General features: G+C 40.0%; 1 protein-coding gene across 1 annotated transcript in view; it reads right to left on the bottom strand.

Moving 5' to 3' along the window:
- CSMD1 (CUB and Sushi multiple domains 1) overlaps positions 1-15,646 on the bottom strand; it is a 1,675,023-nt gene that overhangs the window by 180,537 nt on the left and 1,478,840 nt on the right. The window contains exons 38-40 of the mRNA XM_068971399.1: positions 14,776-14,894; positions 10,994-11,063; positions 7,010-7,126 (exon numbers count right to left, since the gene is read on the bottom strand). Coding sequence (XP_068827500.1) covers positions 7,010-7,126; positions 10,994-11,063; positions 14,776-14,894 — 306 coding nt within the window. The remainder of the gene's footprint in view (positions 1-7,009; positions 7,127-10,993; positions 11,064-14,775; positions 14,895-15,646) is intronic.

Genomic DNA, 15,646 nt, shown 5'->3' with positions numbered 1-15,646 from the left:
ATGTCTCTGTTGGAGAGACCTCAATAAGCTAAATCATTTTCTTTATAAATCTCAGTAAATATGTTCAGTTGAAAGAAATTTGGAAGCAAAGAAAAAAGAAGGAGAGAAAGGGATTGAAAGAGACAGATAAAGAAAGAGAGAGAGGGAGAGGGAGAAAGTAAAGAAGGAGGAAGGCAGGCAGGAAGGAGAGAAGGCAGGACAAATGACTCCCAGCCCCTCCTTCTCACCTGTCACCTCTCTGCCACCTTCTGTGAGAGCTAAGCCACTTGACCAGTCTGTAAGCCACAGGTCAGTTAGTATCTGATCTATTTCCTTCCCTACTGTTGAACTAAAAACAGTTTGCTTTTATAGCCTGGCCCCAAATCTGACATTAAAAGAGGGTTGTTTTTCTTTTTTTGACTAGTTAATAAACTATACTAATGGATTTAAAAATATATATATTTTTGGTGGCTGCATCAAGGCCTAGAACCCCTATGGTCCACAGAGTTTCATAAAAACCCATCACATTCTTCACGAGAGGAAGAACACAGAAGCTGATGTAAGAACAATAAAAAACGAATGATGAATTATTGAAATTTCTATTTTTCATCCCAAAACTACGAGATAGGATGTGAAACTAGGGCAAGATTAGAACACTTAAAATACTTATTCCATTTTTGGGTATAAAATCAAACGGCGGGGAAACGGCTTAAAACAGGCTCATTTCAGATGTGTATATGCAGATGTCAGATGAATTCATCCAGAGATGCATTTGAAATTCACAGAATGGCCTGGTCGAGAAAGAAATGAGAGACAGCAAGCAGATCAAGGGGCACAAAATCCATAAAAGATGGCCAATATCTCCAAAGTAAAGGAAATAGTAAAAGTGGCCTTTCACTGATTTGGAATTAATCTTGAAATGGAAATGGAATTATGAAAATTATAATTTTATGAAAAATTAGCATATTAAGCAGGATAAAGTATCCAGCACATATCAAACCACCTAATATGTATCAGGAAAGAGAACTGAGCCCAGCTCTAATCTGGTTTAGAATGAAATTTTTAGCTACCTAATTTTCAGCGAATTGTGTCCAGTTTGACATCATGAAGCCAAAATGAAGGGATTAACATTAGCGTAACCTAGTTATCCTTTTATTATCTCACAGAATACCAGAAATGTGTTATTGCAACAAGAAAACCCATCTGAATGTCCATCTAGGGTGAAATTTACACTGACTGTCATTACACATTGGAAATTAAGTGTCAGGGAAAGGCATCTGCAGAAAGGATTTTGAATCTGGACTTGACGAAGCTTTGAATACATAAGCTGACCATAGCTTCAGAGTTAAACTCTTGTCTCTTAGTTGACAAGCCCTTGGATAGTAAGTGCTCTATTGTACATCTTCTGTGCATAATAAACATATAGCAAATGAGTGAATAGCTTCAGAATTCAGAGAGAATATTCTAAAGAGTCTTTTGTATCCTCCCTATGCTTCTAGATGGCCCAAAGCCATGGCCAATTTTGACCCCATGCTGTGTGATGTAAGTGCAAGGGTTTCAAATATAAAAGGTAAAGCAGAAAAAACAAACTTGATTTAATCTCTGTTAAATATCTCTGTGTTGATTGGGCTCATACTCAAAGCCACGCCAAACAGCAACCCAAATTTGTGGAAAGGAAAGAAAAAAACATTAGACATTTGGCCTAGTAACAAAGAACACCGAACAGTTAGGTAATGCCTTCTCCATGTCAGGCATTTGCTTCAGAACAGCTGTAGGAGAACAGTATTTTATGGTATTCCTTTTAAAGATAAGCGACAACAGTTCCAAAGCATGTCCTTAACTTGCAAATTCATACCAGCAGTCACTGACAGAACTAGGATTTCTACTCATCTACACTCAGAGCCCAAAGACATGAGGGACCACCATGTACCATGCCCGCCCCTCAGATGAAGTCCCGTGACTGCATGCTTGTAACAGAGCAGGGCCCTGTGGTCCTTTAGCTCCCATGTCCTCAGCCTGCCTTTTGTCTGTGGAAAAACTTTAGCCAATGAATAAGTTTAATCAGAGAACTGAGAAAATGTAGCAACAAAGGAAAACAGGCAAAAGAGGCCAAATAATAATAATGATGATAATAATAATAATGTGTTCTAACTAAGTGTAGTCAAGAACTTTTAGCTCTGTCTCATAGGCTATAAATAATAATCTGAGCCATGCCCTATGAGCTGTCTTATAGATACTGAAACCTCCCCACAAGTGGAGAGATTAACTACATGATGACCAGGCTGTAGTCATGACCTAAGCTGCCACAATTCTGAGAACTGGCCTTAAGGACATGGGAACAAACCAACACTGAAACTGAAGATTGAAACTGTGCTTAAAATAATCAAGATGCTGCTGGTCAGACCACCGACGACCAACTTGAAGATGACCGTCAGAGCTGACCGTGCTGTTTCTCCATGTAGCTCCCTCCCTCAGCCTATGACAGCCCTTGTCCACTGACCATCATTGGCTGGGAGGGGAGTCAGCCTTTGGACAGATGTCCATCCTCCCCATTGGATGCCGGCATCAAAATCAAGCAAACTTTCCTTCTCACCAACCTGGCCTCTTTACTGACTTTAGAGTGGGGAGCAGCTGGAACCTCGCTTTTGGTAACATGCTCTCACTGAGGCTGGATGCAGAAAGCAGTTTTCAGGGGGGTGAGTAATTAGCAAGCAGAGACATAGGTGGCCTTTCATGTGATACCAGAGCGACGGGTCATTCTGCATATATAATTAAGCTATTGGTCCATGGGTGTGAGAGACAAGTAGGATTAATCAGAAGAATTATGTCACTGAGCTGGCTCCTGCTGAAAAAGTGTGTCAGACATCTAACAGGCAGTCCCATGTATATTTGGTTGTGTGAAAAGATCAAAAACACTGCAACAAACCTTCCACTGATGAAAAACATCTAATCTGCTTTTTCTCAAGAAAAAGCACTGCTGTCTCATATTCTGGATAACTGTGTCTTCCAGGATGGCTGGGGGAATTGGAGACATCTGTACCGTAATTATTAGCAAAATAGCCATTAATACATAAGCATTTCAAACCCAGACTGACAATGCAGGAAACAGGAATGCACATACCTCTTTCCTGTTTTAAAATTTCATGTTTAGGAGTATATTTATAGATTACACAACTTGTCAGAAAAACCCAGTGTGGTACTTATATGTTCAGTTCAGTCACTCAGTTGTGTTTGACTCTTTGTGACCCCATGAACTGCAGCATGCCAGGTCTCCCTATCCATCACCAACTCCCGGAGTCCACCCAAACCCATGTCCATTGAGTCGATGATGCCATCCAACCATCTCATCCTCTGTCGTCCCCTTCTCCTCCTGCCCTCAATCTTTCCCAGCATTAGGGTCTTTTCCAATGAGTCCACTCTTCGCATCAGGTGGCCAAAGTATTGGAGTTTCAGCTTCAACATCAGTCCTTCCAATGAACACCCAGGACTGATCTTTAGGATAGACTGGTTGGATCTCCTTGCAGTCCAAGGGACTCTCAAGAGTCTTCTCCAACACCACAGTTCAAAAGCATCAATTCTTCGGTGCTCAACTTTCTTTATAGTCCAACTCTCACATCCACACATGACCACAGGAAAAACCACAGCCTTGACTAGACGAACCTTTGTTGGCAAAGTAATGTCTCTGCTTTTTAACATGCTGTCTAGGTTGGTCACAGAGAAGGCTATGGCACCCCACTCCAGTACTCTTGCCTGGAAACTCCCATGGATGGAGGAGCCTGGTGGGCTGCAGTCTATAGGGTCACGAAGAGTCGGACATGACGGAGAAACTTCCCTTTCACTTTTCACTTTCATGCATTGGAGAAGGAAATGGCAACCCACTCCAGTGTTCTTGCCAAGAGAATTCAGGGACAGTGGAGCCTGGCAGGCTGCTGTCTATAGGGTTGCACAGAGTAGGATACAACTGATGCGACTAGCAGCAGCAGGTTGGTCCTAACTTTCCTTCCAAAGAGTAACTGTCTTTTAATTTCATGGCTGCAATCACCATCTGCAGTGACTTTGGCACCCAGAAACATAAAGTCAGCCACTGTTTCTACTGTTTCCCCATCTATTTGCCATGAAGTGATTGGACCGGATGCCATGATCTTAGTTTTCTGAATGTTGAGCTTTAAGCCAACTTTTTCACTCTCCTCTTTCACTTTCATCAAGAGGCTTTTGAGTTCCTCTTCATTTTCTGCCATAAGGGTGGTGTCATCTGCATATCTGAGGTTATTGATATTTCTCCCGGCAGTCTTGATTCCAGCTTGTGTTTCTTCCAGTCCAGCGTTTCTCATGATGTACTCTGCATATAAGTTAAATAAGCAAGGTGACAATATACAGCCTTGACATACTCCTTTTCCTATTTGGAATCAGTCTGTTGTTCCATGTCCAGTTCTAACTGTTGCTTCCTGACCTGCATACAGGTTTCTCAAGAGGCAGGTCAGGTGGTCTGGTATTCCCATCTCTTTCAGAATTTTCCACAGTTTCTTGTGATCCACACAGTCAAAGGCTTAGGCACAGTCAATAAAGCAGAAATAGATGTTTTTCTGGATCTCTCTTGCTTTTTCAATGATCCAGCAGATGTTGGCAATTTGATCTCTGGTTCCTCTGCCTTTTCTAAATCCAGCTTGAAGATCTGGAAGTTCACGGTTCACATATTGCTGAAGCCTGGCTTGGAGAATTTTAAGCATTACTTTACTAGTATGTGAGATGAGTGCAATTGTATGGTAGTTTGAGCATTCTTTGTCATTGCCTTTCTTTGGGATTGGAATGAAAACTGACCTTTTCCAGTCCTGTGGCCACTGCTGAGTTTTCCATATTTGCTGGCATATTAAGTGCAGTGCTTTCATAGCGTCATCTTTTAGGATTTGAAATAGCTCAACTGGAATTCTATCACCTCCACTAGCTTTGTTCATAGTGATGCTGCCTAAGGCCCACTTGACTTCACATTCCAGGATGTCTGGCTCTAATCTGTAGAAAATTATTCTGTAGCATAACTGTATCTATTCTAAAAAGCTAGGGACAATCATACTATTTTGCATGTATTTAGGATTTCAGGCATAAAGTTCCTTTTTGCTTATTCAAGATGCTTTCTCAAGCCTAGTGCTAGGCAATATTAAACATTTTAAAGACAAGTAGTTTTAATTATAATATTCCATAAATCTTTTAAAAATTTAAACCTTTCTTGAAATAAATGCTTTCTTAGGCTCACAGATCACGATCATGAAGTCAGAAGATCCCTGTTCTTTTTTCCCCTGAATTACTGTCTTGTGTACTGGTTTCTCAGTGAGAGAACAGTGAAAAGAAGCATGCCGACCAGCAGCCTTCTCACACCATGGAACAGGGAAGCTGGGAAAATAAGGTAATAAAATGTACATATCCATTCATGAGTAAACTGTTTCTAATGAGGTTTGAAAGGAAAGTGGGAAGTATTTGAAATAACAATTTAAAAACCAGCTAGCATTTTGCTATTGTTATTTACAACATGCCAAGCCCTATACTAAATTTCTCGCCTGAGCTGTTTCAGTGAATTATCCGTAACCCTGTGTGCTTATTTCATTTTTAGAGATGCAGAAAGTGAGGTTCCTGGGGTTTCACTCAGTTCAGTAGCCTATACTATTATTTTCCTTGTAAGTTTGTGGCCCTCAAGATGCTGAGGCCCTGTCGGAAGCTCATGGGTCAACTGTAACTCCAATCCAGCCCCTGACATCTGACTCCAAACATGGAACGGACCCTGTCCAGATCTTGAGATACTCAGGGTAAGAAAACAGACCAGGCTTTGAGGATGGCTGAGCCAACATTGGTTAAAGTCAAAGGCCTCTGTTTGGTATAGCATGGGGCAGAATTACAGCCTCTCTGCCCAGAGAGTTCATTGTTTAAAATATAAAATTAAAAAACCTGGAACAAATAGAGCACCTCCATGACCCCTGTGAACTGCACCCCCCTTCCTTATGCCCCCACATGCTGGGGCCCCTTCAGGGGTCATGGAGCTGAATCTCACGTGTGCTCTCCCCGGTGGGGGCCCCTTTCCTTGCATGACCCTCCTTTACTCTGGTGCCCATACGCTCTCCCTATTAGCTGCTCTCAGCTGAGCAGGTAGACTCCCCCCAACCCCTTCCTCCTCCTGGCACAGACTCTTAAAGCAAGAGCTTTGAAAACTTAATTAAAATATATAACCTCCTTCCAGGGCAATGATTTCCACTTATGCTTCTGCTCACCCAGCATTCAGCTAACATTTATTTAGTGCATAAGTACTCAATTACTATGGACATTCTGGGACATTCCCTGAGTATCTAATCTGGCACTCTCATCACAGTGTGTACTTTTAGGACAATTGCAGGTGGGGAAAATCCAAGTTAATGAACTAAAATATAAGGAAATCATGAGGCAGATGAGGAAAGGCATGACAGAGAATTAAAATTTCACAAAGACTGCATTTCTGAAGCAGGCCAGAATGGGATTTTAGTGTATATAACAATTAAAATTATGAATTATTTAAGGTAGATAACCTGGAAGTTCATAGCTAAATGTGATTTTTATCATTTAGGTAATTTTCATAAACCTAAATCAATGTAAGGAATAATGACAAAAATTTATAAGATAATACTAAAATGAATCATAACCTGAAAAACACTTTAATAATTATTTAAAAGAAACCACTACCATTATTGACTTCCAGTGATAGATTATTGAAGGTGGTATTATGAATAAAGAGATTGGTGATTGAATTAGGGATGCTACATTTTGCACTTCATGTGACTACTATATCATCATTCTGCCAATTTAAAAGACGTGTATGGCCGAATTGACTTTTCAAATAACTTTCTGTTCTCAAAGTTATTCTACCAATGCTTTATTTAAATCTGTAAGCCACATTCAATTAAAGACACAGTTAGGTCAACAGAATAAGGCTCGTTTCTTACTTAGTCTAATTCTTTCCTAGGAGTATATTAAAAAGTTGAATCTTGAGGAATTAAAAAACGTCATCACTCACCATAGCCTATGGGCAGGGAGATCTTCCAGGTGCAGTCCAGGTTGTTGGGGTAGGTGCCGGGGAACCCGGGGCTCAAGACCACTCCCCCCATGCTGCTCAAGGTGCCCCCGCAGGTCGCTGTTAGAACGACAAGTGGAGTGAGTGCCCGGGGCCATGGTTTTCTAGGACAATTCACTCCCCCCACCCCCATGTAAGTGTGCTACCCAGAAGCAAGTCTTCAGAAACGGATTTGCCCCTAGCTTCAGCACATACATAAACGGGATGCCCTTTAGCTACTTCTGGGTCTAGTTCTCCCTGCTGAGCATTCACTGATTAAGAATAGGCAGGTCTCCTTCTGGTCCACAGAGGCTCTCAGTACAGCTTGGTCAAGCTTACACATTTTAGTCAGGATCCCAGGTTCGGAGTGCTTGTACCCGTTACTACTTACTGATCATTAACCATGTGCTTACCTATGGGCTGAGATAAACACAGTTCACTGCTTGATTCTCATCACAACCCTAAAGGGTGGGTATTATTATCATCCCACTTTACAGACAAGGAAACCAAGCATGAGGAGATTAAGGAATTTGTCTAAGGGTACACACCTGGCAAACAGCACAACCAAAATTTTATTTCAGCTCTGTCTGGTTCTCGAATCCAAGCTTATTTGTTTGCTTTAAGATTTATTTTATTTAATTTTTGATTGCACTGAGTCTTAGTTGTGGCATGTGGGCTTTCTCTAGCTGTAGCAAGGGGTGGGGGCTACTCTTCATTGCAGTGCATGGGCTTCTCATTGTGGTAGCTTCTCTTGTTGCAAAGCACAGGCCCTAGGGTGTGCAGGCTTCAGTAGGTGCAGCTCTAGAGCGTGGGCTCAGGAGCTGTGGTGCACGGGATTAGTTGCCCTGCAGCCGGTGGGATCTTCCTGCAGCAGCAAATATACAAGCAACTTATGCAGCTCAATTCCAGAAAAATAAATGACCCAATGAAAAAATGGGCCAAAGAACTAAATAGACATTTCTCCAAAGAAGACATATGGATGGCTAACAAACACATGAAAAGATGCTCAACATCACTCATTATCAGAGAAATGCAAATCAAGACCACAATGAGGTACCACTTCACACCAGTCAGAATGGCTGCGATCCAAAAGTCTGCAAACAATACATGCTGGAGAGGGTGTGGAGAAAAGGGAACCCTCTTACACTGTTGGTGGGAATGCAAACTAGTACAGCCACTATGGAGAAGAGTGTGGAGATTCCTTAAAAAATTGCAAATAGAACTGCCTTATGACCCAGCAATCCCACTGCTAGATTCCAAGTTTTAACCTGGATATGCTACCATCAGAATTCTTCCCAGCTTTGTAATGCAGCTAACTGAGACCACTTTTTCTGCAAGAAATCTCACACTGTGAATATGAGTGTGACTGTACATTCTCATCCCTGGACTTACCTTGGTTATGCACGTTTTACACTGTTAATGCTGAGATTTGACAGTAAAGAAACATGACTGACTTTATAACGCACATGCCAAATAATATTGGTTGAAGCAGATGAAGTTCTAATACTTGGACTTGACCATATCTGACCTATTAAAATGGTGATTTCTTGTATTTCAAACCAATCACGCAAATGATGTTGTTTCTTTCAAGGAAGCCACAGGAAAAGGCTCTACTCATATTCTAACAATGCTCTTACTAGGCAAAATAATTTCAGGAGGCTGATTTCAGAGACCTTCAAGATTTTTTTTTTTTAATGACAGAGGTAGAAAGACTTTATCTGCTTTGGGTAAATTTGATATGAGGAAAAACCTAAACATCTTATAAAAAGTCTAATGAATATGGTAATTGTTCAAGCTAGGGAACCCTAGTCTGGTGTCAATGGTGTGCAAGATAAAAATGTAAGTTTTTTAAAAAAAAAATTTAAATGTATGTTTGTGGGTGAGTGAAAAATTCCAGCAAAGTGTTGAACATTAATTTTGTTTTTATCTAGAAAATAACGTGTCAGGTTAATTCTTTGGGGGAGACACCACGTGTTTGAGAAGAAAGGGTCTGGCCTGCTTTTACCCACAAGTCTGTGGGTGCTGTTGCAGACACTGGTGGGTCTGAGCAGTGAGCCTGCCTGCATTTGGCAGTGATGTTCCCCCAACCCCCCCAGTACTCTTACAACCTGCACTGAGGTTAAACATGCAGGTCCAAGCACAAACCACATCAATGATGGAAACACCAAAACAACTGTGAAATATGTGACATTTTTGCCATTTTGATTTTGAGCATGGTTTTTCCAAAAAGAGAAAAAAGATTGGAAATTATAAAATATGAAAACATCTGTGTATATCTTCATTGAGGACTGAGACTGTCTTGCAGGAGCAGCCGACCCAGTGCCTAAATGATGGAACTGATCGTCAAGAACCACATCTTTAAATCAGGACCATGATGTTTATCCCGGGAGAGAGAAAGGGCCTGATACGAGTGCAACTCCTGTAGGCACACAGTGACAACCTAATTCCTTGAGTCCTTAGTTACCATAGCATGTGATCGTGCCTTTGTTCATCTCAAAACACAAGAACCACTGGATGAGTGTACAAACACAACCCCAAAAGCCATGCATCAATCCTTTTTTCCTTTGTGATATTTTAAAAACCCCATCAATGGGCCGCTCTTATTTTATATTCGTCTAGTGATACCATCATGTTCCTTCAGCTCTACCCTCAAGTTTCAGTCTCCTCCCCAGGTTCACTGTCCACCAGCAGTTGGTGGCCTGACTTCCAGTGTCCTGCTGGAGAAACTCCCTCTCTGCCAGACCCTTTCTTATTGTTAAATAGTGTATTCAAAGAGTTGCTGGTAAAATGCTATCGCTAAAGGACAAAGTGTTTATAAATGAGCAAGGGATCTTGAGTTTTAACTGGTTTTATGTGTCTTATTTTATGCAGATTCCTTATTTTCTGGTGAGAATATATGGAATTTTTGTTCCAGGGTATAGGCCATGCCCTGTCTGAGGGACCCCATGGTACAGGGAATGCCAACTCAGTGTAGGGCCCTGACCAACAACTTGGCCATCCTGGGACTTGTCATGATGCTTAAAATAGTTAATGTTGGGTAGGCTCTGAGCTTCCCAGGTGGTGCTAGTGGTAAAGAACCCACTTGCCAATGCAGCAAGCACAAGGAGGAGGCCACAGCAACCCACAGTATTCTCTCCTGGGAAATCCCATGGACAGAGGAGCCTGCTAGGCTACATCCATGGGGTTGCACAGAGTCGGACATGACTTAGTGACTAAACACCAACAACATATGAAACATGCAAAATAAAAAACAATTAATTTTATTTGGCTAATATAGGTAAGCTATTTGAATAAAATATCTCCTCACATAACACAGAGTGCCAGGAATGGCACATCATTTGACTGAATATCCACTTTGAGTTGATTTCATTTCAAAGCTTAAAATATTTGAATCCCCAAGTCTAAGGGAAAGTTCTTCATTTAAAAATAAGTAGGGAGATGGATGTTCTATGCCTGAGTCCCAGTCCTGATGAGCCCCTCCACAAGAGTGGCTGCCTTTATATCAAATACTTTTTGATATAAAATACTGCCCTTCCAACTTCATACCACTTATTGGCACTTCTGAATTCTGTTTCTGGAGAAGTGATTTTCCTGAGGCTAATGGCATAAACAGAACCCTTCTCAGACTCTCAGACCAGATATGTTCATTCCTTCTCATGCATTGATCCACTGGCTTCTGACATGCATGTGGTGTGTGTTTAGTGCCTGGAGCTAGCAATCTTGCATCTAATTCCCGTCGGTTGGTCCAGGGATGCTGGGCACCCATGTCCAGGGGGAGAAGATGTCCAATCTCAGTTACACCTCTACTGCATTATTAAGTTAACTTGTAACATATGTTTGAAGGGAATTTAAAAGTTCATCTTTGAAGCCCAAAAGGAGTTCAACAAGATCACCATTACATTATTGAGAATGTGCACAGCGACACAAGGACAGAAGGTGTGTCCGTACCAATGCAGAGGGGAGACGGGTAGTTCCAACGCCGCACGGTCCCCGGCATACAGGAGATGTGGGAACGGCCCTGCTCAAGAAAAGATGAAACAAAACTCACTAGCTGAACATGGAGTACTGAAGGCTTCAGTGTTTGCAAGAATATCTGTATTCTCTTTGGTTTTCCCTTTTGATTTAATTACAAATATAAAAAATATCAAACCCGTGAAATCTATTCTACTAATGTGTATTAATGAATCTCATATTTGGAATCAAAATAGAAAAAAAAGTATCCATAATCACTGTACTTCTTGTCACTAAAATAAAAATCTTGTAATGTGCCTTTCAATGGTCTGTATTTCTGCCAAGATGCTTTCCTAATGCTGAACATGCTGAACTGAATTGACCAAAGTAAGTCTTTTTTTAAAAAAATTCATCAAATGTTATTCCTTTTGGTCAAATGATTAGGAAATATTAGGTGTTGAAGGGTGAAATGTTAGCGGTAAGTAATCTGCTTATGCAAAGGTAACTTTCATGGGTGCCTGTGGTTCACAAACAACTCACACAATCTTTATGCTTCAGCAAAAAATTGGGTCATTCCTCCTTTGTTGGAGAAAAAGGCAGACTTAATAGTCATTTTATTATCAGCCTCACAAGCTGTCAAATTAATGCTTCTGCAATGAAATTAATCCTCATTGCTCAGGATCTCTTTAGTCTTTAAATATATGAAGTTTTCAACCTTCTAAAAATGTGTCCTGTTCTTCCTCTTTAAAAAATCAAACAGCAGTGGGTTAAATTCTCAGTGCTTTGGGTTAAAATTTCTTTTATGATGAAAGAGAAGGTAGTGAATGGGCATCTCTGTGTACAGACTATTCATGTTTACTTACTCCTCATTGTGACTTGGTGGGCTTATGTGACACCTGTGCTAACCTTGTGAATTTCCATTTGCCAAACAGAATTGGCACAGAGGCAGATGACAAACACATCTTTAACTCATGTTAAATAATCCCAGCCATGTTGGGAACGCATCAAACAAGAATTTGCACTAAGGCTGTTATCAATGAGAAACCAATTCCCCAAGCTTAGGAAGATTTCACACTCGATTTGTCTGCCACAGAACTCATTGTACTCCTGTTTCCTAACATTCTTAAAAGCTGCTACAGTACCGGAAAAGCACATTTATACTTAAAGAAGTCACTCAGGACAATGCTCTTCCTGCCAAATTTCATGCTCTGTGTCTTCTCATTCTCTGATCTTACATTATCTTTAACAAATTTATTCCAGAATTTTGGACAAACATAATATATAAAAGCCTTTTGAGACATTTATGGAAGACTACCAATAAAATGGTTATATATTACCAACCTAGGGCACATTCTGTTATTGATTTCAACAAAGATATTTCATATTAGTGATTCCAGCTAAAATGTTTATACTGGATCCAAAACAAGACAGGAATTTGTGTATTTATTTATTAGCCTAAATGGGAATTTTCTTTTTGTTATTTTTTAAAAGAAAAGCGAAACAGGTTTAGAGAAAAGGAAATCACTAATCCTGCAGATATCCAGGATTGATATTTGATGCATCCCGTCTCTGCAGTTTTAGCCTGAATCACACTAGGCAGATGCATTTATAGACATTTGTACATAAATCATACAAGGAACAGTGCTTTTCATGAATACTGTAATTTATGCACACTGCCAGTCCAAATATACTAGTGTGTTAGCAAAATTCCCAATTGTTAGCAATTTTTTGAAAAGTCTGGAATCCTTTTTAACTCATGTGAGTGAGAGAAAGTCACAGCTTGTAGACTCAATGCTTGACGCTGTTATGAAGGGAAAGGAAAAAATCTTAGTTTGCATTTGAAAACCTGAGCCAAGTGGCCTGCCTGGGCTCCACAGACATGTCCCTGCAGGCCTTTATCTTCAAGTAGCACATTAAACAATTCATTATAAGAAATGTCTTTACTAAATAACCCTTTCTAGTTTCTTCTCTGAGGGCTGGAGAAGTCTTCTTCATAAAAGGATGCTGGCAGTAACTGCAAAGTGTCATCATAAAAGTGTAGAAAGAAGGTGAACACAAGAAAGGAAGACCACGTGACAGCCCGTGGGATCTGGAGAAATAGAAATGGAGGCAACATGGTATTTACATGGTTTATGTAAATTTATGAAGGCAAAAAAAAAAACAACCAACCGAAGGCATATTAATAAAAAGGCTTGTCAGTATAGAGTGAGGTGTTCCTCTAAATGAAACCCTTGGGCTGTGACTCATATTTCTTTTTACTGTAACACATGAAATGGGAAATTACTATCTTAAACAATCAGTTACCACTGCCTTCATGTGCTTGGTTACAAACTTGCTTCCATGGCAGGCCTTTCAGCAAAGCTTTTTCAGTAACTGTCCTACTTTCCAAGTGTCTGCCCACCTTTCCCCAGAGCCAAAGTATTATTATAATACCCACCAAGATCTATACAGGCAGGTGGTAGGCTGTTTTGGTGAAGGTGTCTATGTATCTTGATATTTACTTAAAATAATAGCAATGCTGGCTTTCATTTACTGAAGTATCAGGCATTTTGCTGATATTTTCTCAGACTGAGAACCCGGGCTGACTTCTGCACATGGCCCCTGTGGATCTGCCGGCTCCTCTGCCGCTGATTCCCCCTGGGGACTGGCTCATCCCCCTCCCCATCAAAGATGAGCCCCCAGTGTCTGCATCATGAGGCTGTGTGAGACTAACACGGGTTTGTACATGAAGCACTCAACAGGCAGGCCATCAGCTTCCCATGATTGCTGTTGCTGCTCTGACTTGTCTCAGTTCCGCAAAAGATTTACTCCAGCACACACGCAGAAATGGAATCACATACTACACTGTCATTTCACTGCTGTGTCACTGAGACTTCTTTCTGATGATTACTCAGGGTTTATTTAAGTCGGCTACAGAATATGACTAAAAATAATGCTCTTGAAATATTATCAGCTTCAGTGTTATAATAAGCAAACAGCAGAAAGTACTCTTTTACTTGAATTAACTGAAACACAGAAACATAAGTAGGCTTAAATATTTCTATTGGACTTTGGAAAAAATATACTTGTTTCAACTGCAGTGTCCACAGTTGGTAAGAATTATACATGAATTATGCTAAAGGACAGAGATAAACTATTTGGGGAATATACTTATTTGTGGTTAACTCAGAAAAATAAGTAACTGGAAAATGACTAATGTTGCTATACACTGATTTATAAAATATTTATTAAAACTTTAATATAAAAAACTTTTAATAGAAAAACCAATAAAAGATTATTAGAAATCTGCTTAATGTTTCTCGAAAATTGTTTCAGTCTATCATTTGAGCCCCATATTTACCTGACACACAAATGGACCCTTGATGATTTACTGAACTAAATCATAAGAACAGCTTGCCACGTAGGACCAGCACAAGACTCAGAGTCGATCCAGTGATTGGGTTGCTGGGATGGTACTATTAACTAGATTGTGTCATGCTTTGTCTCTTAGAATTTTATCTGTATAGTTACTGGGAGACTGCACATTTCATTTTGAAATAAAATTATTATGTAAAGAATATACTCAAACTTGAAAGGATCTTTTATCATTCAGAAGCTATTTCCACATCATCATTGAATTTATCTGTATGCACAGTTAATTCAAGAGCTCTGATTCACAAACTGAGTGAGAAACTAAGTTAGGTCTCTGTGTGCACATCTTGGGCTTTATCTTAAGGGAGCTGGCAGAGGGTCACCATGCTGAATCCATTATTAAGAACTTCAACAACCAAATGAAATACCTGCAGTGTGTACCCAGGCTCGCACTGGAAGGACAGCACATCATTCACCATGTATCGGTCTCCAGTTTTGATGCTGTTACTGGGAAGGGCTGGCTCTTGGCAAGCCGCGAGACCCACAGCTATGAAAATGCAAGACACACACTTGTAAGCCATGTAGAATAAACAGTGTTCTTATTATTCAAATAGCAAAACAGTGTTTCTCTGTTACTCTTCTCCTGTAGAAATCAACAAAGATATTAACTTTCTCTTGTTTATCAAGAAAACTTTAACTTCCAATCAGCTATGAGCTAACTCATAAATATTGGTTTGTTCCATTTTTATCATGTATTGAATCTAGCATTTCTTGAAAGAATAAATTTCTTTCCTCCCACATTTAGCATAAAACACACCAGTTCTAATGCATACACATTTTAAAAGATCTTTAAAGAAACTGCTTCCTAGATGCAAACACCTATGATATGGCTCCTTTGCTTTTTGTTTTTCAAGCATACTTAGCAGTATTTTTGAAAAACTTTAACTGTGAATCTGGGAATTCTATCCTTCTGGAAAAATATGAGAACAAATATTTTATATTCAGTCTATCTGTTTCTCATTTAAAGACAACAACAACAACTTAGTGGGAACTTTCCTAAATGGAATTGCCTCTAGTTAAGGCACTAAAATGTTTTAATTGCATCATAAAATATTGGAATTCAGCTTAGAATATCAGACAAATTAACTCTAAGGAATATTTAACATTGATGCTTGCTGGAATCAAGATTGCTGGGAGAAATATCAATAACCTCAGATATGCAGAGGACCCAACCCTTATGTCAGAAAGTGAGGAAGAACTAAAGAGCCTCTTGATGAAAGTGAAAGAGAAGAGTGAAAA

Source organism: Capricornis sumatraensis, chromosome 4, assembly GCF_032405125.1.
Source record: "Capricornis sumatraensis isolate serow.1 chromosome 4, serow.2, whole genome shotgun sequence".
Taxonomy (NCBI): Eukaryota; Metazoa; Chordata; class Mammalia; order Artiodactyla; family Bovidae; genus Capricornis; species Capricornis sumatraensis.
This window is presented reverse-complemented; position numbering and strand designations above follow the sequence as displayed.